A 25,184-nucleotide genomic window follows, 5' to 3' on the forward strand; every position below is an offset into this window, starting at 1 on the left:
GAAAGTAAAATGATACAGTTGCTGCAGAAAATTGTGTAGCAGTTCCTCACACAATTAAAAATAAAATTATCATGTGATCCAGCAGTTCCACTTCTGAGTATATACCCAAAAGAACCGAAAGCAGGGACTTAAGAAACTATATACACATGCTCATAGCAGGATTATCCACAAAAGCCCAAAGGTGGAGGCAGCCCAAGTGTCCATCAATGGGAGGACAAAGAAACAAAAATGTGGCACACACATTCAGTGGAAGACAACTTATACCTTTCTTATATGTTAAGTCCTGCTTTAAAAAAGAAGGACTTTGGACTCACACTACAACATGGATGAACCTTGAGAATATACTAAGTGAAAAAAGCCAGTCTCAAAGGACAAATATTGCATAATTCTATTTCATGAGGTACCTTGAATAGTCAAATTCACGGAGATGGAAAAGTAGGATAGTGGTTTTCAGGGGCTTGGGAAGGGGAAACAGGGAGCTATTAATTAATGGCTATGGAGTTTCAGTTTGGGAAAAAACTTTTGGTGACGGATGGTGGCCATGGTGGCACAGCTATGAGTGCGCTTAATGCCACTGAACTGTATGCTTAAAAACGGCTAAAATGGTAACGCACACCTATTTCACCACAACTGAAAACAGAGGAAAAATAGCCAAAAGAGGAAGACAGGAATCTCACTTAGAGCCTTTGAGGGAAGATGGTCCTGCCTACACCTCCATCTCAGAATTCTGGCTTCCAGAATGGTGAGAGGATACACTTCTGCTGTCTGAAGCCACTAGGTTTGTGGTCATTTGTTGTGGCAGCCACAGGAAACTAGTATGGACACACTGGGATTACAGAAGCAAAATGAGACAGAAACGGACACAGAAGGCTCGGGGACCGGGTAGATGTGATGCATCACTCTGAAGCAGAGTTGAGCAGGGCTGCGCTCCGTTCTCCTGTGAGTGAGGGTGAGAGCCGGGGCCAAATGTGGCCCAGAGGTCCCAGCTCCGAGAGCCCTGTTCTCCCCCAGGCCAGCTGTAATGGGGAATGGCCAATCCCAGCAATCCCAACTTCGTAAAGGTATGCGTATCCAGGGCCCCAGACCTCTCATGGATGAAGATCTGGGACACCCTTCAAGGCAAGCCACCTAGAGTAGCAGAAGCAGTACAGTCAAAAAGTATACTGTATATATATAAAGTATATATATGCATATATATATATTTATAAAGTATACTGCTATACTTTATAGCAGTATAAAGGAGGAAATCCAGAACAGAGAGAGGAAGATGACAAATTATTATTTACAGCCTTGGTACCAACAGCAGCAGTGAGAGCTGTTGCTCATCCCTCTAACATCCTTCTTCTAATCTTTCTCCTAGAAACTGACCAATCCAAATCTTGAAGAAGTTGTGAAGAGGTGAACTTAATGTAAAAAACAAGTGGATCTGAACAGCGTGCAGGGTGAACTGCAGCAGGTGCTGTGAGTGCTCAGACCCAGATTCCCTTAACCTCCTTCTCTGGCTTCGTGTGCTTTTCTTTCCGAAGGCCCACGCCAGCTGCTATGTGGAGGATGGCCCTCCTGTGCTGGTGACACTCTGCACAGGGCCAGAAGCACCGAGGGGCAGCCTGCTGATCCACGCCCAGGAAAGCCAAGTTCCCGCCCCTCCAGTCTTGAGACTCTGAGGGGTAACCGACATTCTGGAGCACCACACCAGGATCAGTCTGCAGCTCAAACTCTTCTCCAAGGAACTCTGCCTGGAAGCACAACTTCCCTTTCTTATTTGCCTCTCTAACGGGTTAGAGAGTGCTAGGATCACTCCTGAATAAAGCCCTTTACAGTATCCTTGACTCAGGGTCTGCATCTGAGGAATCCTATCTGAGGCAGGGGAAAAGATGTCTTGACTAGCCCAGTTATAATCTGGCACCTGTATGTCCTGGGTATTTCATGTCAGAGTGCTCTCATGGGCCACTTTTTGGGGTTCCTGTTATTCTCAGATGAGACATACCTCCTCTGGCCAGATACCTGAAACCTCTCTTAACCTCTGACTTTCTGTGGGGTACTCCCCCAACAAAGCACAGCTGTTGAGATCACACTGGCCCCTCAGATGGTCTTCTTGGTCAGCAACTGTTTCAAGACAATCTTCTTGCGAAATCTATAGCTGGCTCCCACAAACCATGCACCTTTGTCCCTCAGAACTCAGGAAGTATGTGCCTTCCCAAGACAGGGATTTCCTGCTGTGGCCACAGCCTGCTCCCACTCAGCCTTTGGCCTATGTCCTTACTTTCCCACCCATGGATGAGGAACCAGTGCGCATGTCTCGCAACTTCAGGGAACACATATGGGTTTACTTGCGCAGAACTGGGAGGGAAAAATTCTCTAAATCCGCTCACACCTCTGCCAATCAGTCTCCACGGCTCTCCTGTAAACCCTCAAAATCAGGGATGGGCTTACTAGCTGGCAGAACTGTTTTTTTACCCCTGCACTGTGAGGTTTGTGAGAGTGTAGTTCTCCAACCAGGGAATGAATCTGGGCCCTCAGTGAAAGCGCAGAGTCCTACGACTGGACCACCAGGGAATTTCCTAGGATTTTCTTTTTTTTCTTTTTTTGCAACAGTCTCTTCACAGATCTTCCAAACTTCATGTAAGACTTTGCATTAAAATGACACCATCTATTGTTTTTGGCTTTGAGGCCACAACTGAAATTCTGGACTGAAAGAGTTATATTTTAACATCCTGTTACATGGATAATGGTCCTGGTGCAGACACTTCACTCCAAGTTTGGTAATTCTGAGCCCCAACTGGTTACAAAATTCCTCTAGCAGATAGAAAAAAGGCAAAAGGCAGACACACAACACTTCCATTCAGGTGGGAGGGACAGAATAAGGCCAGGAACGGACCATACTTGAATACAAGAGTACAACTCACTGGGATTCATGCCTGAAACCTCAGTCATATAAACTGTCCTTCCAGCTAGAATTTAGTTCATCAGGAAATCCCTACATAACTTCATCCCTCTGTATCTATACCTTATCTATATCTATATTCAGAATTTAGGGTATTCTTTAGGATACATTTCTTAATACCTGGAACCCTCGAAACTGTTCAGAGCCTCCAGAAAGGCCTGGGATAGGCTTTGGCAAAAAAACTCTTACCAAACTTTCTAAATTTTGCTCTTGTCAGTTCTCATTTCTTACCTCATTTGCTAGTACCCACCTCATCCTCCCCAGCATAGGAGAAGAAATGCCAGAGAGAGTGATCCGAGCAAGTATGTGGCTGTGAGGGAAATGTGAAGAGCCAGAACATGAGGTAGGGAAAGTAGAGAGAAATGATTTTGAAAAGGTGTATTGTAGTTAGACTCTTAACAGCCTTCAGTGGTAGGGTGGGTGGCCTGCATGCAGCTATTCAGGAATTAGAAGTGGGACAAAAGGATTGACTATCTGATGGTTATTTCAATAAGTATGTCTTTGGTTATTAAATTTTTTTAAACATTTATTTTTATTTATTTGGCTGCACACAAGCTTAGTTGTGAGATCTAGTTCTCTGACCAGGGACTGAACCCCAGCATTGGGAGCAAGAAGTCTTAGTCGCTGGACCACCAGGGGAGTCCCCCATTATTACTGAGGAGGGATATTATCCAAATCCAGTTCTTTCACATTTAGGTCAAGGACTTCTTGGCAGATGTCTAGTCTTGTTCAAGATTGAAGGCTTCAGATTCTGGCATTCAGAGTAGCAAGGCCCTTTCTTCAGTCACCACAGTGATCTACAGCAGTAATCTTCAACCCTTTCTGCTTATGTCACCACCCCCTTCAAATCTTCAAACATTATGCAGTTACTCATTTCTTAAACTGGTATCTAAAATTTTCAGCATAAATAGATGAAAAGAATTTTCAGTGTGTTGATACTGAAAAATTGTTTCATTACTCTTCTCAATGAAATTTAAGTAACAATTTTATACCATCATCCTTCAAAAATACACATGAATAAGCTCTTTTCCAATAGGAGGAAATTTAATATTCTTTTTTTCCCTCCCTGAACTCATATTTCCATTCCATTTTCCACAGATAATTTTATCCTAATTTTATCCCAAACATATTTTAATGCTTGAAAGTTTTTTATTGATCACCCTATCATATTTCTCTTCTATATGCTGTAATCTGTATTTTCTGTGGCCACAAGGTCAACCTATTAGTAGAAAAAACTTTCTGGGTTAAATTAACATGATAATTATTATTAAATGCAATTAATTAAACAATAAGTACATTTGAAGTTAAATGATTAAAGATAAACACAGAATTTTATTAAAATTATATCTTTTAAATCAACAAATAATTTAAAAAGTAGTTTGCATATCCAAGTATGAATATTACTTGTTGTTAGAATGAGACAGGGTTCAGTGTCAAATATAAATATATTTTTAGATTTTATTTTTACAGATGTTAGTACTAAGAAGACTTGTTCATAGAAGAATGAACATTTCTCACAGAAATAGCATGCAATTTAAAAGATTATTTCCAAGTTGTCATGTCAAATACTACATAGTGGTCTGTTAGCAAAATTACCTTAAATTATCATTAAAACTCAATTCAATCCTCCAATTTTTTTGAGAGCAAAGTATTGGAAACCACCTGACTAGCAAAATCATTTTTTTGTATATTCACTGGAGAAATTCCTTTTCTCCATTTCTTGGAAATGTACTAAAAAATCTTAACCAAGATTTATGAAATGAATATTAATTTTACTGGTATAGCACAGATCTTCTACCAAAATTCCTTTGTGTTCATCAAATTCAGCTTCCTTCGGCCACATGATTAGGTACTGACTAATGAATAGTGAGCAGGAATAATATGCTTCTGAATAAGCTGGTGAGCTTTTCCTCTATCCCAGCAATACCAGAGACCACGGATTCTAGATGGTGTACAGTAATATAAGGTGGAAGGCTAGCTGACTCCATTAGACCTTGCATGAACAAGACATATATATAATGCCACTATGTTTCCAGAGTGTGGAAACTGAGCACCACGTCAGCTTGACTAAGCTAAACTACATTTCTCCAAATTCTCTTCCTCTATGGTTCTGATCAGGGTGAGCCACCAGATGCCAGGATTTGGAAGATGGAAGTGAAACTGCAGTCATTTTGTAGCCCACATACATTGTCACTGATCTGCTTGATCACTCACCTCCTTCATGTGAGGAATAGCTGGGTCTGCCATCACTCCACCTTCTTCTAGAGACTCCTCCAGCTTCTCCAATTCCTGGGCAGGTGTGTGTGTTCAGTTCCCTGACAAAGGGCTCCAGGCTCTGCAAGACATATAGACCATCAAGGTCAGGGCAGTGAGAACTGACAGGTTTTGTCTGACTTTTATGCCTGCTCTCCCCCACCTTATATCTGTCTTCTTGTCTTGACAGCCTGCCTTGTGGACTTGAAAATCCAGCATCAACACAAAAACTACAACCTTACAGAGACTGCTGAACTAAACGGACAATTATGTGAGGTCAACTTGTAAAAAAAAGCCCCTTAGTAACCATCTTACTGGTTCTGTTTCCCTGACTGAATTCTGAATGATGCACAGTTAATTTGCCATGGTGGCATAGTGTATTCCACTCTAATACAACCTTTTTTTACCCCTTCACATGGAGGTCTTATGTAACTTGATAAGTTAAAAAAAAATTGGTAGGGCACAAGATACAAATGTTAATTTCAATACATTTGCCAGTAAATTAATTGATGAAATGTTTTTCCTTATGTGCTTTAAATGTATCTTCTTAAAAATTACAGAACTAAAGATTTACCTCATCTATTAGTAACATCTATTAGTGGTGCTATCAAACCAGTCAGCCAAGTTAGAAAAAGTATGGCTTTATCTTAATAAATGTACTTAATATGGGATCACACAGAGTTCAACATGACTGAAACGACTTAGCAGCAGCAGCAAGGATATCATGACAACCATCTTTTTTTCTAGATTCTATGCTTAAATGGATAAGGCAGAGAACCTTGTCATGTGGATAAAATAAGGGGCTCCTACCTTCAATACTTCCCAACATACTTTTTCCTTTGGTTTCACAAGATTCTTCTTCAAGAGAATTTTGTTCTTTACATAGTTGGGAATGAGTTAGGTCAAAATTTCACTGTACTATCCTTCTTTACAACGTATTTGATTTCAGAAAAGTCAGCACAGGTCAAAACACACCATTTAAAAATACCACTCTTTACCTTCAAGAGTATACATAAGAAAAGGAAAGACACAAAGCCCCACCAAGGATTTATGGTGCCTTGATTACAAGAGAACTCACCAAGTGCAGCATTTCAACTAGCTCTTTTTTGGGGGTTAACTCCCAGCTTTCTGTTGCTGCCTATCAAATTATCTAAAAATTTAGCAGCTTAAAATAATAAACATTTATTATCTCATACAGCCTCTGCAGGGCAGAAGTTGAAGAATGGCTTAGGTGGGTGGGTCTTGGCTCAGGGTCTCTCACGAGGTCAAGTTTTGAATAGGACTAGTCATCTAAGGACCAACTGGGGTGGGAAGAGATGGCTTCCAAGACGGCTTACTCACAGGTCTGCAAAGGTAGAGCTGGCTGTTGGCAGGTGGCCTCAGTTCCTTACCACAAGGATATTACAGAAGGCTGCTTAAGTGTCATGATGACACGGCAGCTTGCTTCCTCCAGAGTAACCAAGACAGAGGGAGCAAGGGTGGACCCAAAACTCTCATGACCCAGTCTTGGAAATCACATACCCTCACATCTGCCATACTCTCTTTTGGGAAAATTTAATATAAAAAATTATTAACTAGTAACAGGGTGTTGGAATAAAGACAACTCCAAAGAATACACAAGTAGCAGTTACAGGGAGAAGCCACTACCTTTGAGACTGAGGCAGAGTACTCAAGGGAAGATACTCGGAAGAATCCTCCCACCCCCACTGCTAGGATGAGATTCAAACCTTACTAGAGAGAGGATAGTTATGGCCCACTGGATGGTGAAGTTTGCTGAGGTGCTACAGGTTGGGGCTGGCAAGTAGGAAGCTGCCTGCTAAGGTGCCACTGAACTCACTGGGAAGCACTCTCTGGATGTTCCAACCACACGTGTGCATGTGTGGGTTCTGCAAGCCATTTGCTGCTGTGCCACAAAGGCAAGAAGGAAAAGACTATTCTGGAACAGGGAACAGAAGACCCTTCATTTGGCTGCCTCCCTCTAGGGCTCTCTATTGACAAAGTGAAGCACTGTCAGCTGGCAAATATTTACAAGGTCCCACTTAGTATTTCAAATCATGGAAAGGGTGGATTTGGAACTGAGAGGCTATAAATTGCTAATAGGCACTTACAGGCTCTGCTATGGAAAAATGTATGTATTTGATTATGAAATGCTGTCCGAGACCTCTCGGGAGTATCACATTATATATACAGTATGTACATCACACTGCGTTTGTACAGTCTGAACAATTCTGAATTTTGAAGCATATCTGGACCTCAAGGTTTTGGTTGAGGGATCATGGACCTGTATCAGTTTGTTTTTGTCATGTCATATAAACCCCAAGGTCTTCTGCCATTGTCTATGACAAATCTAATTGCCAGCTGCCATCAAGCCTGAAGCAATAAAAAAAATATGTTAAGTACCTGAGTAGTTGTTTGAGGAGAGGAAAGAGCACAGTGATAAGTCTTGGCTCAGCTTGCCTCTTACACAGCTTGGGAATGATTTCTATCATAAACACAACTTTTTCATCTCACTGAGCTCCTAGAATTTGACCCAATAATATCAGTATTTTTTTCCTCTTAAGGTGGGATATGGTTTTAATAAAAGGATAGAAACCTTGAGTTACCTCCATTATAGTTCCAATGCCCAAGGTTGCAAACTCAAATATCTATATGGGTCAAGTGTACAAGTTAAACAAATGCAGATATAAGGCAACAGGGAACAGTGCTAACAGTGGCAATCTATAGAGTTCATGCTTTACATAAAGAAGGGAATTGCTATTCACGTGCATGTGTGCTAAGTTGCTTCAGTCATGTCTGACTCTCTGCAACCCTATGGTCTGTAGCCTGCCAAGCTCCTCTGTCCATACGATTTCCCAGGCAAGGATACTGGAGTGGTTTGCCATTTCCTTCTCCAGGGGATCTTCCTGACCCAGGGATGGAAACTGCATCTTGTAGATCTCCTGCGGAGAAGGCAGTGGCACCCCACTCCAGTACTCTTGCCTGGAAAGTCCCATGGGCGGAGGAGCCTGGTGGGCTGCAATCCATGGGATCGCTGAGTCGGACACGACTGAGTGATTTCATTTTCACTTTTCACTTTCATGCATTGGAGAAGGAAATGGCAGCCCACTTCAGTGTTTTTGCCTAGTGAATCCCAGGGATGGGGGAGCCTGGTGGGCTGCCGTCTATGGGGTTGCACAGAGTCAGACACGACTGAAGCGACTTAGCAGCAGCAGCAGTAGATCTCTTGCATTGGCAAGGAGGCTCTTTACCACTAGAACCGCCTAGGAAGTCCCAATTCTATTTAACCCCTGCATGTTACTGCCATGCACATCTAATACAACCAGATAATCTAATTTTTCAAGACAATTTAGAAATTCAGATTTGAAAATGTGTAACTGTCAACTTTGAAACAATAAAAAAGACAGTGCAGGACAAACATACATAAAGGGGGTTCATATTTAGCTTGTGATTCCGATCCTAGCCCCATGTGCTAGTACCTGTGGCAAGTGCCGACACTTTAAAGGTCTTGATTGGCTGTTACACTAGTGGCCCCCAGTGAACCGTGCCTCTGAATTCACAACCTTGTATAGGCCCTTTTCACACTGACTCTGGGCTTGGCCATCTGGCTGGTCTTAGCCAATGGAATGTGGGCAACCAAATCTTGGTAAGCATTTGCTCACTGGGGCTTGTCCTCTTGGAAGCCAGTCACCATACAGAAGCCTGAATGGTAATAAGCTGGTAAAGAGAGACGCTGGAGGATGAGAAACTTTTTGATGAGCTCTCAGCTGATAGCGTTCCCATGAGTAACCTTAGCTTAAACTATGTGGGCCCAACTGAGTCCAGTTAACCCACACAATGTAAACAATAATAAAGCACTGTTATTTTAAGCTACTATGTCTTGGAGGTGGTTTATAAGATGCAATATGTAACTGAAACAGAGGTCATTTATTTTAACCCCTTTATTCTACTAATGAACGTCTCAAGGCTCAGAAAGGCAAAGAGTACGGTGAAAATCAGACACCGAGTTAGCAGCAATAACTTTCTAATTCTGTGCTCTTTCAGTTCCTTTGGTGGAAAGCAGCAGATAAGGACTATGAAACTCAAAACCTACCTGCACAAAACTTTACACTGTGTCCTGCCTGCATATAAATTACTCTAATAACTTGATCCTTGGAAATGGAACGATTTCTAGGTCATCTAGTTCCTTCACATTACAGGTGCAGAGAATGAAAAACACTTGAGAAAGGCCGACATTTGGAAGCTGGCCTGACACAATCGGGCGGGTAGTAATGCAATTAGATGATAAACCTGGCCGTCTTAGCTAGGCTTTGTGTTCCTCTGTTAAATATAATCTCACAGAACAATTAATGTTAGACAAAGCCATTCTGTGACCATAAGAGATCAATACAAAAGCAATACCACTCCTTATTACATTTGAACACAGATAAAACATATACATTGTCCAAACCATAAAAAGTGACCAAACATCCCCCAACCTGGCTAATGAGGGACTCCTGCTTCTATACCAATTAGAGCTTTAGCCTCATTCTAGCCTTTCTTTTTTCTAGGTAAGGTTTATTGGGATACTTAATCAGAGAATTACCCCACTTCCTGACAGCATCTTATCCGGAATGAAGCCCTACTTCCTTAACCCTCTTCCAAATCACCTGACAACTCCTGAGATGGCTCTACAGTTCTTCATGGGGCCTGTCCTCCCTTCCTGCACCCAGTAGTAAACTCAAATTGTTCAGCTATCGGTGTGCCCTTGCTCCCCTTTGGTTAGAGGGTACTGACAGACTTGACAAAGTTCACACAGAGATGAAGGCAGAATTCACTGGAAGGAGTCTCCAGTTGTATTCCTTCTTAGCACCTGTCACTCTTGCGATTAACGCCTGTCTTCCCCTCATTAGAATTAAGCTCCTTGAGCAGAGAGGCCTTGTCTGTAAGGTTCAGAGTTGAATTTTCAGTGCCTACACTGGTACCCAGCAGAGGCTGGAAGTTTAAAAACATATTTTCTGAAAAATGAATTAAAGGGGCTCAATATACACAGATCCCGTTTCATTTCTCAGTTCCTCCCCGTACGTGGTGCATACAGACCATAAACCTTCTCTTCCCCTACTAACTTTCCTAACACTCACTCCTAGGACGCCTATACTCTCAGAGCCTACCCCTCTGCCTGAGATTCTCCCGCTCGTTGGCCCCTCTCCCACGCCTGAGCCCCAAGACCACCCCCTCCTGTCGCACGTCGAACCCACCTGTCGCCCACACTTCACCCTATTGCAAACGTTAGCGGACCAGCCGCGCCGCTACTTCAGCGTCGACTGGGCGCTGCAGACATCGAACGCGCATGTGCGGAAATCGGTCGCGCACGCAGAATCTCCGACAAGTGAAGAGTTGCCTCGGAGTTTCGGTGCCGGTCTGGGTAGCCTCGGGCTGCCAGGAAGTCAGGAGATGGTAGCCGGAAGGAGAACCCGAGAGCAGGGCTTTCTGGGACATGTAGTTGGGGCGCTGCCGAGGCCCTACTTTGAGAGAGCCCTTAATTCTTTAGGTCTGCAAGTCTCGCATTCGCAGTTCAGTGCTGCTTTTCGCACCGAATTCCGCTTTGAGCAGCCAGAAGAGAGTGGCCTGCTGTCGGACTCTCGTTCCCACAACGCTCTGCGGGGCCCCGCGGCGCCTGCCGGGAGCTGTAGTTCTCGCTCTGCGTACTGCGTTCGCCGAGGGGGAGGGCGGAGCTGCCGGCGGCCCGGGCGGGCTGGCAGCGAGAGTGGGTGCGAGAGCCGCCTCCGCCTCTGCCGCCTCCGCCGTCGCCTCCTCCGCCCGGGCCGTTCGCTGCTGCGCGGGGAGAGCGAGGCGGGGCCGCCGGGGCCGCCATGGAGCCCGACTCGGTGATTGAGGACAAGACCATCGAGCTCATGGTGAGTGCGGCCCGCTGGACCGTCCGTTCTTCCGTCCGACCGGCCCCGGGCGGGCCTGCCCACCTCAACGTCCGGCGCGAGGCCACCCCTGGCCCTTCCCTGCCGCCTCGGCCCGGACCTGGGCCCCCCGCCTTGCCTGGCCTCTGGCCCGGTGCGGTTCCTCCGGATCCCTCGAGCTCGCAGGCCGGACCTGGCCCGGCCCCCTCCATGCCCCTCGGTTTTCCTCCCACCCTCCCTTCTTCCAATCTCTGGGCCCGTCCCTCGAACGACCCTCGCTCGCTCAGGCTGTGGTCTTAGCTCACACTCACTCTAGCATCCCGTTCCCCCTTTGGAAGGTATTTTTTTTTCCTTCCCTGTTTCTCTGGTCCAGGCCTGCATGGCTCTTGCCAGCCCCACTGAGGCCGAGTGAGATGGTGATGGGAGAGAGTACAGCGTAGATCGGCAGGGCCGTGGCCTCCGCATCCCGGAAGGGGTCTCAGCACCCTCTTCACGACCTGGGGCTGTATTGGTGCGGGCAGCGGCCCTATGGGGGTGGAGGTGGAGAGCTCTCGGGTTGGAGGCTGTGACCGAAATGGGGCCTCTTTCCTGGCCCCCTGTGGTGTCCGGCTTCTCGGACAAAGGGTTTCCTACTCGGCCGAGAGGGATGTTTGCAGAGCAAGGCCCTAGGTACTCTGGATTCCGTCTCCCTGGAAAGAGAGACTGTAACTTCACGTTTTCCTGAGCTGCTTTGAGAAATTGGGGAGGAGGGGGGAGGGGCTGTCCTCATCACTGCCGCCAGTTCTTTCTTCTAGAAAAAAAAAGGAAAGGGGGAGCCTATGGCCCAGGGGAAGCGATCACTCTTCTGTTTAGAAGCCTTTGGTAGCCAGGCCAGACTCCCTGAACCCACCCAACACGCCAGCCCCCTTCCGCCTTAGGACGTGGATCTAGAATGGGTTTTTAGAAACAGGACCACGAGAGAGTGGCTAGTAGAAACGAAAAATTTGCTACTTGGTGGATGATTTGGTTCAAAAAGTAAAATATGGCAGCTGTTACTGCCAGTTTGAACATTAGGGAAATCAAACTGGGCTCTGGAGAGTTGGGAGGGGGAAGTCTTTGCCTCAGCAAATGAACATGCCCAGGTTTTCTTCCTGTGGAAACCTTGACAGTTTCTTTGTATCTCTCCAAACAGTAACCTCTTCTACCCTAGGGTTGGGAAGAAAGATGAAAGAATCTAGTTAACATAGCAAAATGTTTTCCTAGCCAGATTTTCTCCAGTGTGAAAATGTTTATTGAGTCAGTGATTCCACTGGGTAGGGTCGGTGACATCAGAGCTACTTCCCCCATTTAATGCTATAAATAATAAATGGTGACACTGAAAGTCTGTTGGATAGCTGCATGGTTTCTGTGGATGATGGTGTCTGGGGAGTAGAGATGCATGTTTTAAAAATGGAAGTACAGTAGCGTAAACACAGAGGCAGCTTAATATTTGCTGTCCTTTGCATAATTCACTGCACTTCTCCAGCAGTCTTGGAAATTAGAGGGCAAGAAAAAAGCTCTCGCAGTTTCTGATTTGTGTGTGTGTGAGTGTGTGTGTGTGTGTGTGTGTGTGCAAGCACATGTGTGGTTGCCTTCTAAGGGATACTGATATGAGTTTTTCTTTGATTTTCACTTATTGGTAACTTTTCAGTACAACTTATAAAACTTTTGTAATCAAGCTTTTGATATTCTGCAAATTTTGTAGGGGTTATTTTGGTAAAATATCCTAATGGAATTACACATATAGTACATATTTTTACATATGTACAATACCTGTACTTACAACAGGAGGAGTACGGCATAGCAAAAAATTGTAACTTGGTATCTCTTTGAAATTGGCTGTTAAATTCTCTTTCCATTTCCATTCATTTAAAAAATAAGTAGGGACTTCCCTGGTGGTCCAGTGGATAGGACTCACTGCAGAGGGCCCTAGTTCTATCCCTGGTCAGGGAACTAAGAATCCACAAGCTGCACGGTGCAGCCAAAAATAAAATAAAAGAACTAGAATGTTTTTTTCAAAAGAATTAAAGTACAGTGTAATCCATTTAATGTCTTTGAATGGATATGGGAAAAAAAGTCTCTTCCTAAATATAACTGGCTTCCTGTGCGTTTTAATTTTACATGATTGTACTTGTCTGATCTGAAAAGATATTTCAGACTTTTCAGGGACATTATTAAGTGGGATTCTTAGAAAATTTAACAGAGAAGATATAATAAGCTAATCATCTGGATCAGTTTTAAAAGTGGCTTTTCATATACAAATTGTGATATTCCCTCAAAGGGCTACCAGTTAAGATTCTTACGCAACTGTTTCATAAACATATGTGTATTTATTTTAGTGTTATAGATAGCACAGATACTTAACAACTGATTTACTAAATCCAGGATCAGGTGTAGGAATGATAATGCCTTAAAATCTAATTGCACGTGGCTTTCTGTATTCACTGCATTTTAATTATAGTTTCTAGAACTAGATTAGAAACACTTTTTACATTGGTTTCAAAATAACATGATGAAAGGAGGGGAAGGGGTTAAACTGATGGTATTTTGAAAGCCTAAAGCATGAAATATTTTTAGATTTTTATGAGTCAGCTTCAGTACTCAAATATTTGTAATTGTGCTGCCTGTACCAGTTCGGTACTTAATGGTTAACAGGATAACTTTCAACTGATATTCCAGAGTGTGCTCTATCAAAGAAAGGAAACAGGGTTTCACCAATTTCTTAATCTTCATCCCTCTGCTTTCTTTGATTTTGATTCCTCCTTCTTTTTTTTCTTGCACTTTTTCAGTTTCCTAGGAAATAAAACTGGTAGAATAATTAAATATTCAAAATATAACCCCCGTTGTTACTCCTACCCCTGCCTGTGACCAGGTTCACAAAAAGTGCTTCTCCAGCTGACCTTCCTCATAGGATTCAGTCTTTAATATACACTGTAAACTCTTGATGGAGACAACTGAATTTATAATTCCTGATGGTGAATAATTTAACTATCAGATGACTTTTGTGGCCTTACATTGGCCCAGTATGTACCTAGTTTGTGGGACTGCTTCTTAACTTCTGACTTTGGTTTTCAGTTCAGTTTGCTCAGTCGTGTCCGACTCTTTGCGACCCCATGGACTGCAGCACACCAGGCTTCTCTCTCCGTCACCAACTTTGGTTTTAATTAGCCTTAATATTACTGAGGTAGAAAAGGAGTAAACCATTTGGAAATACACAGAAGTTCACTGGGCTTTGTCTAGTGTGGTGGACTTCACTGGGAAGAATGAAAGCTGCATTATGTATCACATGATATTTATTGCTCGAATTAGAAGTATGAGTTGTGCTTAGGCCCTTATTACTAGAAAGCATTCCCAGACCTGCTAATTGGAAGAATGGTCATTAGGCCTGCCTGTTAGAAAACAGCAAAAGTTAATGTTAAAGGTTTGGGAAAGATAATCCTGCTTCCTCTATGGGTGTGAGAGAACCCCTTTCCCCCTTTACTCAAGTAATGGGCAGTTTGTCCTCTGTTGTGAGCTGCTGAATGGTTCGCTTCTTGGCTAAGTGACCTTAAGTGAATCATTTCTCTTCTGGTTACCTCTGAATGGCTATATTACTTGTTGAATGTAGTAATATAGGTAAAATACATTGGATCTCATTAAGAACTTATAATATCAAGTCTATTTTTAGAGCTGTTGAAGTACAGACAGGCCACAAGACCAAAGAGATGAACGAAACTAAATGACATTATTGGAAGTAATTTTCTTTTTTTCTTTTTACATCTCTCCCCCTGCCCCCCCTTCTTGTCTTTGGCTTTCTGAGTGGAATAAGTGGGATTGTTTAGTGACTCCTTTAAAAAATCATGGTGTCTTTGTCACCATCACTTATCCTCATCTGCCTCTAACCTTGTGCTGCTTTACCAAATGCAGGTTAAATAGACAAAGGCTTAGGTAGGGTCCAAATGAAATAAATCCCACGCTATTTATAGACCTCACTGACTGGCCTCAAGAGGCTTATGACTCAAATATTATCAATTTTTATTCCTGATTTTGGAGTAGGTTAGATGTTCTTTCAGATTTGATAAGGATAAACCTGATCCTGCTCACACATCTTGGCACTGACTCCTGAAAACTGAGAGAGCTCTGGAGCACAGGAGAATTGCTAGCTCATTTCATAGGTTTACAGAACAGCACGTGTATTCCTCTGAGTAGCACTGTTTGGTCCTATGAATTTTAGAAACAGACTTTCCTGTTCTGTGAGGTGCCTGGGATCTTGGGTTCCACCTGGTGATACTTACAGCTTAAGGGAAAGAAAGCATTTGAAGTCCTCGCAATTCAGATTCCTGCCTCCTTTCCAGCTTTTTCTTCTCACATTCCTCACTTATTCTATATTCCAGCCAAAGTGTGGAGGATCATTGTTTTTCAGATTTCCTTTGTCAGCACTGATATAAACTGACCTAAGCCCATGTATCTCAAGCTACTGATATTAATGGGAAGGACCTAATAGCTCTCCAGCCAAGTTGATTTAGGTGAGATCTCAGCAATCCTGTCTTTCACCCATGTTGATAACATCCTCTCCTCTCAGAACACAATTTAGATACCTCTTCTTGATGTCAATTTATGTTATGGTGGCAGATATAATTTTGTTTTTCTATTGATAGCAATGCCTACATGCTAATCATTGTTAAATGAACGAGTTCTGGCCCTTTGTATTTATCTTGTGGCACTTAACATATTCTGGGCTTGTATTATCGTCTCCTGTTTGAGTCCCCTATTAAATGATAAACTCCTCAACAATGCCTTCTTGTAGTAGGTGTTCAGTAAATGTTGAGTTGAGCTTTCCTGTTGGTTGCTTACATGTATTATTGCTGTCTGCCTGTGTCTTAGCCATCCTCTTTTCTGGAAATTGTCACCTATATCACTAATTCTCATAATAACTTGTTCCTAATGCATATGGGACTTCCCAAACCTTCCTGTGTATCATGAAAGTTTGATCATGTCTAAAGCTGATTGTCCTTTGAATCCTTCACTATGTTTAGCGCTTGGGTGTGCAATAGATATTGATTTAAATTAATGTTAGAGTTTCTTTTTTCATGCTATGAAACCTTTTTAAGATTTCTGTTTGGTAATTCCTAAGACAAGTGGGGATGGATAGGGGAGAAAGACTGCTAAAGGGAAAAGAAGGGTGGTATGTGTTGCATAAACTTCTGTTCATAGACATTTTAACCGTTATTTACAGACTGGTAAACATACACAAATTGATTTATATACATCCCAGAGCGTGGGTGATAGCAGAATATTGAGGAAACTAAATTCCTTTTATATTTGTTGATGTGAACTTGCCAAGCAGTTGATAAGTTCTAAGGATCTGTGACCTTAGAGAAACATGATTTGATATAAAGGGCATGGGCTCTAGGGTGAAACACCTGAGTTTGTATCATAACTTTCACTTGCTGGCTGTGTGACCTTAAGAAAGTTAACCTTTCTCTGGTAAGATTTCATTGTGTGTAAAAATAAAAAAAATGGAGGTATCACTTCAGTGTTGGGAGGATTATGAGAGATGTATGTGAAAGGACCTTGCAAAGACTTGTCTCTCAGCAGCTGTCTGCCGAGTTAACTCTCCCCGCAAGTATAGGGACCGTATTTTGTCAAGTACAGTCAAGACAGATGGTGTGAGAAAAAGTTTTAGTTTTTGCCCCTGATGTGTGCGTGTACTTAATTGTGAAGCTTTGCAGAGGCCTAAAATTCAGTTGCTTTTAGCCATGCATTTAATGAGGCTTCTTTGGGGAAAATGATGAAATCATACAGAGTTAATACTGCCTTGGAAATCTGGGAAATACAATTACTAAGAAGTACCAATTAGACATAATTAGACCTGTACTGTTACGGAGAGAACCCACTTTAACCCTGTTTTAGGTATCCTGGTAGAAAGAGACTGGCAATTGTTCATATTAACACTGAGCATAGTGATTTATGTTTGATCAGTTTAGTTTAGCCAAGGAAATTAGAATTTTTAAATTCTTATTCTTGTTTGCTGGTGATTTTGACCTTTAACAGAGTAAGTGCTGACTAGGATACAAGGTTTCCTCCTGAGTTCTGTTGTTGCTCATTGAATTCGTTGACAAAAGGGGAAAAACCTGTTGGTCAAGAATGTGCTCGCTACCCTCCGTTCAGTTTCTGCTGATCACAGTTGCCTAACAGGAAGTTTGCAGGCAAATGAGGCACCAGCCAGGTAGACCTGACAGTCCAGTGGGGTATCTCTAACCTGGATCTCATTAACGAAGTTCAGAGATTGCCGGGTTCACTTATGTCAGCAGGAAGCATTTTAGGAGATTCCCTCTCAGGATTAGTCAACAATGAAGACCTTCACAGAATGGAAAGCTGTGAAGTAGAAACAGTGGGACATTGACATGGAAATTGAACAAAAAGTTTGTGAGTAGAGAGATGTGCAAATACCTAAGTGCTATGAATATCGAAAACTGTTCTCTAATAGCAAACCACTGGTCCACGGAAGAAAAAAAATTAAGTGAGAACTCTGGTAAGAAAAAAGACCCTGAGTAATTATTATTTTAGAGTTAAATTGAGAACTCTTAGCCAGTTTTGGGAACTAATGATAAAGCCTGTTTTGTTTCTGTGACATGATTGCTTGAGAGACGCAAAGAGGAGGGGCAGGGGACATGAAGAACTTAATCCTTAGTATCCTGCTCTGGCGTTTGCTAATCTTTGCTTCTCTGGCATAGGGCCTGCCACCAATTAGGCATTCAGTAAATGTTTATTTGAAGGAAAGAGGGGGAAAGTTAACTCGCTAATGGAAGAAAAGGCCTGATGGTGCAGGAGGCTCAGAAATGAGTCTGTTAGTCAAATTGTTGTGGCTGTGCTTTGGTTGTAGCAGTGAGTTACACTTTGAAAATCAGACTATATTACTCTAGCAGTTAACTACTAGCCATAGCTCACTAGCATTTTTTGTCAAAATTGGGTTTCTAGTTTTTTAGGCTCTAGACTAATGAGAAGAGCTTGAGCACTGTTCTTTGTGGTTTTGCTTACATGTGTTTAAGTTGAGGGTTTTAAGATATTTCCACCTGTTTGCTATAAAGAGGTTACTCTTAGACTGGTACTTCAGTCACTTCAATGCTTTGCCTATACATGAAAAACCAGAACATCTTTAGTCTTTGCCTATGAACTATTTTGGGATTCTTTGTCACAGACACATCTTTGCCACAAAACACAGTCTGTGTGGGCAAGAGTATAAAATTAATATTGTGGCCTTAGAATTGCACGAATTTTTGATATTGCTTTTAAGTGGCAAGATTAAGGGAGTTAGCCCTCTCAGGATGGCTCAACAAGTTCAGTTGTGTTTTAGTTCAGCTAGGCTGAAATACTTACTGTTTTGTATTTTTGTGGTTCTCTGTTCTGGCATCAGTTAACTTAGAGCTTGGTTTCTTCTGCCCCACGAATCATGGCCTTCTGGTCCTTGGACTTTGGAGGCCACCATATTCTGTGAAAAGGGCATGGGCTCTAGCACCTAGTGGATGTAGGACTTTGAGCAAGTTATTTCTTCTTATATTTTTAAATATGAGTAATGAATGTAAAATGCCTGGTCCATTAGTAACCCTTCAGTGAAGGTAGATTTTATGGTTACTTCAGGAACATTTTGGCAGTAGTGTAGCAGTTGAGGAAGTAGCAAATTTATCTGCAAGCAGCTTCACAGTCTTTGGATTTTTAACTTCTTATCTGTAGCATCCTGTTGAATACCTTTTCCTGTCTGCCTTGTAGTTTGCTTAGAATTTATAGTCTAATTGTAAGAGTTGGTATGGTAATAAAAGAATGTTGATATAATGTGGACTGGGCTTATGAGTTTAAAGGTGTTATCTAGTAAATTGTTTATTATGTTGTTTCTTTTCCCTAGTGTACCCAGTGACTGGCCATTGTGGGGGATTGGCCTTTATTGAGTCAGAAGTTCACTCTTAAAGTTATGTCACATGTTTTGAAATGTCCTATATTTTAGCTGAGAGTTGAAGATTTGAGTGATATGTAGATGTCTTATGTGTAGCAAACTTAAAAATTTCTTGTTAGGTGCTTAAATAAATTTTTATTAGGAAATATTTGAGCCCTCCCCTCTTAATTATGGTTGACAAAGTTTCTGTAATTGTAGAGGAACTGTTTTAGGAAATGGATAAAATTCATTGTAGCTGAATGATCTGGGACAATTTATATGGATAGTAGAGGAAATTTTTATCATGTATTTGGAAATCGCATGTTATTTGTCGTGAATAAGTATTCATGTTAGGGATGTTTCCTTCTTTGTTTTGTAGAATTTCTCATCCTCTCTCAACACAGAGGTGAGCAGTGCTCTGGCAGACCCTCTTACATGAAAACGTTGACTCAGGGCTTGTAACTTTTTTCTGTGCTTCAGATCCACCACTCCATTGACCCTTCCTTCCATTTCTTGGTGGCTGTCCTTTGCCGCTGGTGCCATGGTGGGTGTATGGATTGCTTTCTGTCTTTCAACAGTTACCGAAGTGCATGTTTGGGATTTTGTTGAAGAAAGCTGGATACAGTAAACGGAAAGAATCTTGGAAGCTGCTTGACTGCTGTCTTTTCTCAGACTAGTCTGAAAGGGAATACCCCCATTCATTCTGGATTGGTGGATCTGAAGTACAAAATATTGTCCAGGTAAGCAATTACCTTGTATTGTTTTGTTATGTAGAACTTGACTCATTGAGAGAAACTTAAAATTCCTTTACTTCTTTTTCCAATATAACAGAGAAAGGAAAAAATGCTAGATATTTATGTTTAGTGTTTATGTTTTGGTGTGGATTAGTTGGGTATTTGCTAGTCAAAACTTTGTTTCAGTGTAAGAAATGTAGTTATTTTTATTAAATAGGCCTAAAAGGTTTGTAGTCACAGCCTAACAGGAAATACAGTTCAGTAAACAAGGGACTTTTGTTTGAGGAGTAAGTTGGAAAGTAAGGGAAACAAATGATGATTTTGTATTATCTCATGATTTATAGTTATTACCTGGTCAAAATAATTTTTGTCGTTACTCTGTAAAGTAGTGGTCTTTTATCCTTAAGACTCCTGGAGAGTCTTCTCAGAATTTACTAATTAACTACTGTTTATGGAGCATCTGCTAAGTGCCAGCCACTACTGTAGGCTCTTCACACGTTTTCTTATTTAGATGGCCTATGCTTCATGTGTATTTTATAAACAGTAAAATGATGCTCTTGAGTATTAAGTAAGTACAGTTAGTACAGCTAGTAAGTCATGCAGCTAGTCAGTGGCAGAGCCAAGCTCTAAGCTTGAGCCTGTGTGTCTCCAAAGCTCTGGATCTTTCCATCTGGCTACTTGCTGAAGTTTGCACTTTAGCTTCAGGATTTTCATATTGTCTGTATACCGTCAGAGCAAAGTGTCGTTTTCTGCTGCGGGGTTCCACTTGGAGACTGCCTGACAGATCGTTGTTTGACATGATATTTTACTTACATCTGATGCTTTCCCTTCTTAATGAAAGGATTAGAAGTCAGTTTATCAAGTGAACCTAAAGGTAACTGGAGAGGCTGTACCTTTAAATGCCAAAATGTGCTTTATACAGGGAAGTATCATTTGGTCTAGTGAACTCAAACCTGTATCTTCTCAGTTCCTCCTTAGTTTTCACTGGTTATTTAAATAGCTCGGGAGCTTATTATGTAGACTAGCTTTGACCTGTGGTTTGTCAGTCTTACAAGTAAGACATTGTCAGGAAACTCATGACTTTTTCTGGTGTTTAAGCACTCCAGAGTACTCATTTCCTTTAATCTTAAAAAAAATTCTTTATCGTAGACTGACCCTATGGCTTTGTGATCCTTCTTTTATTTTATTCCTTTATATTTGTTAATATTTCTTCTGGGTGCACATTTTTCACATTTCCACATGGAAAGTGAAGAGCCTTCAGGGTGCTGATGGTGATAGTCAAAGTAGTGGCAGTTAACACTGGGCACTTTATATTGAGCACAGTTCTGAACACTTTGCCTGTATAAACTCATTTTCATGGTGAGCTGGTGAAGTCGGTACCCTTATTTCTACTTTGCGTATGTGGACTCTGAAGGCTAGAGCACTTCAATAACCTGTTCAAGGCCACGTATCTATTAAGCGCCAAAAATGAGATATGAATCTAGGCAGTTTGGCTTAGAGAATGTGCTTCTAATGTCTGTGCCTCAAGTTTGTGGAGTATCATCTAGTGATAAAAAGAGGGGTGGAAATCCTGAAGACTAAAATTGTGTATTCTGATTTCATGAAATCATTACAAAGGGAAAGGAAACAGTTGTTGTTGAATATCTGTTTTGTACCTTCTGTACAAGATCGTCTCGCTCTCAGATTCTGTGTCAGTCATCCAAGACTGTCTACCAGGCTGTTTCCTGAGAGGACTCATAGTAGGGTTAGTTTAAGGTTATCTTCCAGAACAGTGCTGTCCAGTTAGAACTCTCTGGATCGTGGAAATGTTCATTATCTGTGCTGTTCAGTATGATAGCCACTAGCCACATGTGACTGATTTGAAATGTGGCTCTGTAACTGGGGAACTGGATTTTAAGTTTTAATTTAAATAGCCACAAATACAGTTTTAGAATTTAACTTCATCTTACCTCTGATTCTGGACTTAACTCTCTTAGAAATCTGATCTTGTCAGCTTGCTGAAATCCCACGGTTGGACTCATGTTAATTAATTAACCAGCTGTGCAAGACTGATATGTAAAATCAGAATTCCAGTTTATTAATTTATAATGATGTGTGCATGTTGGTGTGATGAATGTCAACTTTTCTGATTGGTAGATTTGCTTATTCGGTCCTACTCAACATGCCAGCTTAAGTTTTTCAAATAAGAAACACTAGTTAGAAGGACCTGAAGACTCAAGCCAATCAAGTGGTTTAGTTAGCATGGACTTGACCAGGGAAGTTATATAGTTGCTGACCTGAGACTGAGACGACCTCATTCATCTTTTACTTTAAGGATGGATGATTTTTCTGTCTTCTTGCAGCTTCTCTGCTTGCTTTTACTTCCCATATCCTTTTCTGATTATGGCATTCATTTTAGGCATGTTAATACATTCAGCTTGAATGCAGTCTTGTCTTACAGATCTGGGAAGCTCTTTGTTTTTCTTAAGGTACTTTTGTCACTGTTAGGGTCCATTTTGTGTTCATTTTTGTCTCTAAGAAGGCAGTTGAATTTTCCTTGCTTCCTTGAGGCCTCTTTTTACTGAAATACACTAATTAGCTTATTTAATTTGGTCCTATAGTGTGGGGTGGAATAGGAACATACTCATAAAAAAATGCCTGATACATTCTGTTTGTGTTACTTCATGTTATTAAATAAGCTTGTTTTTAGCTCACTGTATCATTGTTTTGGGACTGGTACTTGAGCCTTTTGTTCCTTAAGTAGAAAGAGTGGTGTAACCAAATTTGCATTTAAGAAGTTAACTTTTCAGGTGTCTGCAAGATGGATTGAAGAGACTCAAGACAAGGGGACTAGTTAGTTCAAGTGAGCAATGATTAAGGTGAACCAAAGCACTGACAGTGGGCATGGTAGAGGTGGGGTGGACTTAAAAGAGATGTAGGTGGTAGGACCTGCCAAACTTGGGGATTGGTTATAGGAGTAAAAGATGGATGGGATATAATATAAATTTTAGTGTTTTGCCTTGGGCGCCAGAATAGATATTTGTTCTCTTTTTCAAGATAGGGAAGACTAGAAGAATAGACTGGGGAGTGTGGATGGAGGAGGAAAGAAGTGAGTTCGGTTAATGAATTTGAGTTGCCTGTGGGTTAATCCTCTAAAAGGAGAAATAACTAGTAAGAATATCAATTGGGAGCTCACCAGAAAGATCAGGGAAAGAAAGGTTTGGGAGTTTTTATTTAGCCTCAAGTGGTAGCTAACTTTATTTAGTGGAATTAGAAGATTAATAGATGGGGAAACAAATAGATGGCAAAACAACGGAAACAGAGACAGACTTTATTTCTTGGGGCTCCAACATCACTGCAGATGGTGACTGCAGCCATGAAATTAAAAGATGCTTGCTCCTTGGAAGAAAAGTTATGACCAACCTAGACAGCATATTAAAAAGCAGAGAGAGACATTACTTTGCCAACCAAGGTCCATCTAGTCAAAGCTTTGATTTTTCCAGTGGTCATGTATGGATCGGAGAAGGCAATGGCACCCCACTCCAGTACTCTTGCCTGGAAAATCCCATAGATGGAGTAGCCTGGTGGGCTGCAGTCCATGGGGTTGCTAAGAGTCGGACACCACTGAAAGACTTCACTTTTCACTTTCATGCACTGGAGAAGGAAATGGCAACCCACTCCAGTGTTCTTGCTTGGAGAATCCCAGGGATGGCGGAGCCTGGTGGGCTGTCATCTATGGGGTCGCACAGAGTCGGACATGACTGAAGCGACTTAGCAGCAGCAGCAGCAGCATGTATGGATGTGAAAGTTGGACTATAAAGAAAGCTGAGTGCCGAAGAATTGATGCTTTTGAACTGTGATGTTGGACAAGACTTGAGAGTGTGGACTGTAAGGAGATTTAACCAGTCCATCCTAAAGGAAATCAGTCCTGAATATTCATTGGAAGAACTGATGCTGAAGCTCTAATACATTGGTCACCTGATGCGAAGAGCTGACTTACTGGAAAAGACCCTGATTCTGGGAATGATTGAAGGCGGGAGAAGGGGACGACAGAGGATGAGATGGTTGGATCACATCACCGACTCAGTGGGCGTGAGTTTGAGAAAGCTCTGGGAGTTGGTGATGCAGCCTGGGGTACTGCAGTCCATGGGGTTGCAAAGAGTTGGACACGACTGAGCAACTGAACTGAACTGAAGATTAGTAAGAGTAAATAAAGATTTGAGGAATCTATATCTGTGCCTGGAAATGCTAATATAAAGAAATGGGCCACAGCTTAGGTTATGATGTTGGACAAGAGGTGTTACTACTCTCTTTCACATTGATCTGGGAATTGTGACAGCCTATTCCCAATCTGCAGATTAGTCCATTATGTTTGGATTGTTATATTTTTTTCCACTGTAATGATTTATTTCATTAAAGGAGATATCGTTTTTGAAATGTGTTTTTGAAAGAGCCATTTTGTCATTACACATCTTTTTTTTTTTTTGGTCATTACACATCTTGCATGTGTGTTAGTCACTCAGTTGTGTCCGACTCTTTGCGACCCAATGGACTCCTCTGTCCATTCGTAGATTTGTCAAATTCATTTTTTACATCCAGTGGCAAAAACAAGGGGAAATTAACCTAAACAGTGAACGTTCTGGATTAAGTGTGAAATGGGAAATGGAAATTTGCTCTTCTCTCAACCTGTCTCAATTCCTGAATGCTTCTCATCTAGCTGTGGTAAGACACATTTTTAAAATCACAGCAGGAGGCCTGAGCACAAACCAGCTATTCAGCATCTACTAGTCAGTCAGTTGAAGAAACAGCAAACTGTTCAAGTGCTTGTGTGAAAATTAGCTGTGTAGAAATAATTGAGATGGTGTGTTGGTCCAGTGTGACATATATTTAGGAGATTTTTAAGGCAGATTTCTACTATATGCTATTTTCACCTTATGCACAGACTTTAGACTGTAATTCTCAGGTGAGCTGTAACTCTACTGTGATTAGGTTTTGATCATGAAAGCATGGAGATATGACGATTTCATTATAGCTACAATCAACACTTATCAAAACCTTTTTTGAATATGTCATATATGTCTGTGTTATAATAAGACGCAAAAAGGAGTATGCAGTAAGAAGAAAAGTTTCCCATTCTCTTCAGCATTAACTACTCAACCACCCCAAGGAAAAAGAGATGCAGGGAGGCAAGTGGTTGTCTGAGGAGGCTTTACAAATACCTGAGGAAAGAAGAGAAGGGAAAGGCAAGGGAGAAAGGAAAGATATATCCAACTGAATGCCGAGTTCCAGGGAATAGCAAGGAGGAATAAGAAGGCCTTAGATGAACAGTGCAAAGAAATAGAGGAAAGCAGTAGAATGGGAAAGACTTGCAGTGTCTTCAAGGAAATTGGAGGTATCAAAGGAACATTTCATGCGAGGATGGGCACAATAAAGGACAGAAACGGTAAGGACCTAAC

At 41.7% G+C, this 25,184-nt stretch overlaps 1 protein-coding gene and 1 long non-coding RNA gene across 6 annotated transcripts in view; one reads left to right on the plus strand and one right to left on the minus strand.

Annotated features, from left to right (window-relative positions):
- Window positions 1-3,474: 3,474 nt before the first annotated feature.
- LOC136146326 (uncharacterized) lies at window positions 3,475-10,600 on the minus strand. The gene is made up of 3 exons (XR_010658978.1): window positions 10,432-10,600; window positions 5,159-5,279; window positions 3,475-3,833 (listed from the first exon to the last, which is right to left on the minus strand). It is a non-coding gene; the product is annotated as an uncharacterized lncRNA (long non-coding RNA).
- Window positions 10,601-10,897: 297 nt separating this feature from the next.
- FBXW11 (F-box and WD repeat domain containing 11) overlaps window positions 10,898-25,184 on the plus strand; it is a 126,137-nt gene continuing 111,850 nt past the window's right edge. For 4 of the 5 annotated variants that reach the window (XM_065905133.1, XM_065905134.1, XM_065905135.1 and 1 more), the window contains exon 1: window positions 10,898-11,091. In XM_065905133.1, the coding sequence (XP_065761205.1) occupies window positions 11,047-11,091 (45 nt within the window). In that variant the 5' untranslated portion in view covers window positions 10,898-11,046. Of the gene's footprint in view, window positions 11,092-19,593; window positions 19,756-25,184 lie in introns of all 5 variants that reach the window. The other variant, XM_065905136.1, reaches the window with a different exon arrangement.

The sequence above is a fragment of the Muntiacus reevesi genome, chromosome 14, assembly GCF_963930625.1.
Source record: "Muntiacus reevesi chromosome 14, mMunRee1.1, whole genome shotgun sequence".
Classification (NCBI taxonomy): domain Eukaryota; kingdom Metazoa; phylum Chordata; class Mammalia; order Artiodactyla; family Cervidae; genus Muntiacus; species Muntiacus reevesi.